The sequence below is a fragment of the Nicotiana tomentosiformis genome, chromosome 2, assembly GCF_000390325.3.
Source record: "Nicotiana tomentosiformis chromosome 2, ASM39032v3, whole genome shotgun sequence".
NCBI lineage: Eukaryota > Viridiplantae > Streptophyta > Magnoliopsida > Solanales > Solanaceae > Nicotiana > Nicotiana tomentosiformis.
This window is the reverse complement of record NC_090813.1, coordinates 132,155,667-132,159,440: the sequence shown is the minus strand read 5'-3', so window position 1 is coordinate 132,159,440 and position 3,774 is coordinate 132,155,667. Positions and strand designations below refer to the sequence as shown.

The following is a 3,774-nucleotide window of genomic DNA, read 5'->3' as shown; positions in this document are numbered from 1 at the left end:
CTGAAGTGATGTGGGAGTATTCTTGGGATATTCTTTACATAGTAAAGCTTATAAGGTTTATAACAAAAGAAATATGTGTGTTGAAGAAAGTGTTCATGTGGTTTTTGATGAAACTAACATTCTTTCTGAGAGACAGGAACATGATGATGATGCAATTGGGCTGATGAGAAACTCAAATGAAACCACAGCCCAGACTGAAGTTGCACTAGAGGAAGGAAAAAGTGAGGGAACAGGTTCTTCCACCCAGAGCAACATGACAGGGGGAATAAAACAAAGAGTAAATGATTCTCAAACGTCAAGGGAACCTGTCCATGAATCTGTTCCACAACAACAAAGCATTGAAGGAATATCAAAGGGAAACCAGTTGGTTGTAAAATCTTACAAGTATCAAAGTTCTCATCCCATTGAGAACATAATCATTGCTCCAACCTATGGAATCAAAACCAGATCTTCATTGAAAAATCTTTATACTTTTGATGCCTTCTTATCTCTTATTGAACCTAAAAATGTTGTTGAAGCTTTGCAGGATACAGACTGGGTAAATGCAATGCGGGATGAACTCAACCAATTTGAAAGGAGTCAAGTTTGGTATCTGGTACCAAGACCCTTGGAAAGATCAGTAATTGGCACAAAATGGGTCTTCAGAAATAAGCTTGATGAGGATGGAACAGTTACAAGGAACAAGGCAAGATTGGTGGTTCAAGGATATAGCCAAGAGGAGGGCATAGACTATGATAAAACCTTTGCTCCAGTTGCAAGGTTGGAAGCAATAAGACTCCTCATAGCCTTTGTTGCTTACATGGAATTCACCCTTCACCAAATGGATGTCAAGAGTGCCTTCCCCAATGGCTATCGAAAGGAAAAAGTGTTTGTCAAGCAACCTCCGGGGTTTGAAAGCAAGGAGAGTCCTGATCATGTGTACAAACTTGACAAAGCACTTTATGGTCTCAAGTAGGCACCAAGAGCATGGTATGAAAGATTATCAAAGTTTTTTCTTGAGCATGACTACAAGAGAGGTAAAATTGACAATACTTTGTTCTTGAAAGAAAAAGGTAAAGATCTTTTGGTAGTTCAGATATATGTTGATGATATAATCTTTGGAGCAACTACTGATAAGTTAAGTAAAGAATTTGCTAAACTAATGGGGAGTGAATTTGAAATGACCATGATGGGTGAGCTTAATTTCTTTTTAGGCTTACAAATTAAACAAAATACAAATGAAACTATGGTCCATCAGCAAAAGTATGTAAAAGAGTTGCTTAAAAGGTTTAAAATAGAAGATTCCAAAGAAATTGACACTCCTATTGCAACAGCTACAAAGTTGGATATAGATGAACCTGGTTCATCTGTTGATAAGAAGTTATATAGGGGAATGATTGGCTCATTGTTGAATCTCACTGCTAATAGACCTGACATTGTTTTCAAAGTAGGCCTTTGTGCAATATTTTAGGCAAATCCGAAAGAGTCTCACTTAACTGCTGTCAAGAGAATTTTGAGATATCTAAAAATGACCATTGATCTTTGTCATTGGTGTCCAAAAGGTAGTAATTTCAATCTTGTGGGATATGATGATGCTGATTATACAGGTTTTTTTGTGGAAAGAAAGAGCACCTCAGGTATGGCACACTTTCTTGGCTCATGTCTTGTGTCTTGGGCCACCAAAAAGCAAAATTTAGTGGCCTTATCTACTGCTGAAACTGAGTATGTTGTTGCTGCCTATGTGCCTCATGTTGTGCTCAATTGTTATGGATCAAACAACAATTAATGGACTTTGAAATTGATGTTGGTTGTATCCCCATTTTTTGTGATAACACTAGTGCAATTAGTATGACCAAGAACCCAGTTCATCACAAGAGAACTAAGCACATAGATGTTAGGCATCACTTTTTTAGGTATAACTATGAAAAAGGGTTAATCACTGTGGAATTTTGTGCTACTAACAAGAAAATTACTGACATCTTCACAAAAGCCCTAAGTAGAGATCAAATAAACAAGTTAGAATTAGGGATGATTAAGATTACCTAAAAGGACCAGTCAGAACTCACAAAAAAAAATTATGGTTATTAAATCTAGAAATTGTGTAAATAACTAGATTAATTTTTACTCAGTCTCATAAAATTTTTACTCAGTCTCATACTGTAAATAGTATACTCTTGTGCCATGTATTAAAATGACTCATTAATCTCTAATGATATTTTTTCTATTTTGGCAAATTTAGACATACACAAGAGGATTTTCACTGAAGAACCTGGTTCATCAATCAATGCTGGTTCATCTAGATAACACGGTATATTTTCTACACTCTACACAATTTGAAATAATAATATTTGAATCATGAGCAGAGTTATACCTAAGTCCAAATTTCTCTTAAACTTATCCAATTAATTTGAACCAGTTCCGTTCAAGAGAATCCTAACCAAATTAAAACACCTAGATTCTAGGGACGACTCCACCGTCTATTCAAAGTTGACATTTCAGTTTGATTAGACTTCTAATAACCCTCTGGGTTCTGATGAGCTTTCCATTACCCATTAATTACCCCCTTCCTTTAAATTGATCATCATCTTCTTTGCCTTCTCTTCATAATTCTCAAACCGTCAAAAATTCATTCCATCTTCTTTTATTCTCCAAATTTCAATCTACCTCTCTTCCTTCTCCTAGAACCAAGTACAAAATGACTAATCCTTCTGATAACCCTGGTACACCCCCACCATGCTCCTCATCTTCAACCACTCCTCAGCCTAAGAAAAGAAGAGTAAAAATGCTTGCTCGCAAGACTGTGGCTGTAAGTGCGTTAACAAAGAAATTAAACGCACAAATAAAAGCTAGCCAAGACCAAGAACCCCAGAACTATGACAACTCCTTCAAGTCTGCGACTGCGGGGGTAGAAACTGGGTCTTCTAATACTGAATACTACTACTAAGGTCATTTCTGAGTTGGCTGAAAATCTAGAGAATAGGTTTATTTTGGTTGGATATGTGGTGGATGTAGAAACTTCTGAGTCCAGAAGGAGAGGTGGTAAAAATAAAAAGGAAAAAGAAAAGGAGAGTGAGGGTGCTCATAGTAAAGAAAGGGGAATGGGTAAAAGAGTGATTGATTTTTCACCCACTCCTGATACAGGTAGAATGGCTATTTGTAGAGCAGATAATGTGGAGTAAAGTGTCAAGAAAATAGGGGGAAGTGTGTCTGGAAAAGCTGTTGAAGGACTGGTTAAACTTGGGCAAAATGTATATGAACCTGGTTCATCAGTTGAAGAAACCCTCGTAGAACTACTGAAGAAAGTAGGAGACAGCTACAACCCCAAGAAGAAGAGAACTTCCAAGGCTAAGACCCCTGGCACTGCTAGGGCTAACAAGAAAATGAAGGCTTCCCCTTATGACACTGTTGAAAGTCCTCCCTCACGAGGAAGAGCCACAAGAAGCCAGCTAAAGCAGAATGAGGCAGCGTTGCAAAGAGCCTTAGAAGAAAACAAAAAGAAAAGGATGGACAAAGGGAAGAAGAAGGTAGGTGAGCCTGGTACGACTGTTGATGTTGATGAGATGGACCTGGTCCATCAAGATGAAGATGTGATTGCAGAAGTGGAGGTTCAAATTCCCGAGCCCAAGAAAGCCAAGACTTCCACTAAGAAGTCTACTTCTATGTCAAAGTCTGCGGAACCATCCACTCTGGCAAAAAGGACCAGGTCTGCAGTAAAAACCAAACAAGTAAAAATTTCTGAAGAAGAGGAATGGAGCGGAGAAGAGGAAGATGAATGAGACAGTGAAAAAGACAAAA

At 37.9% G+C, this 3,774-nt stretch overlaps 1 protein-coding gene across 1 annotated transcript; it reads left to right on the top strand.

The window, feature by feature from the left end:
* The first annotated feature begins 1,141 nt into the window (after nucleotides 1-1,141).
* Nucleotides 1,142-2,283, top strand: LOC138905630 (uncharacterized mitochondrial protein AtMg00810-like). The gene is made up of 3 exons (XM_070194150.1): nucleotides 1,142-1,436; nucleotides 1,542-1,616; nucleotides 2,219-2,283. Exons 1-3 carry the CDS (start codon nucleotides 1,142-1,144, stop codon nucleotides 2,281-2,283), a joined length of 435 nt encoding a protein of 144 aa, XP_070050251.1.
* The last annotated feature ends 1,491 nt before the right edge of the window (nucleotides 2,284-3,774 follow it).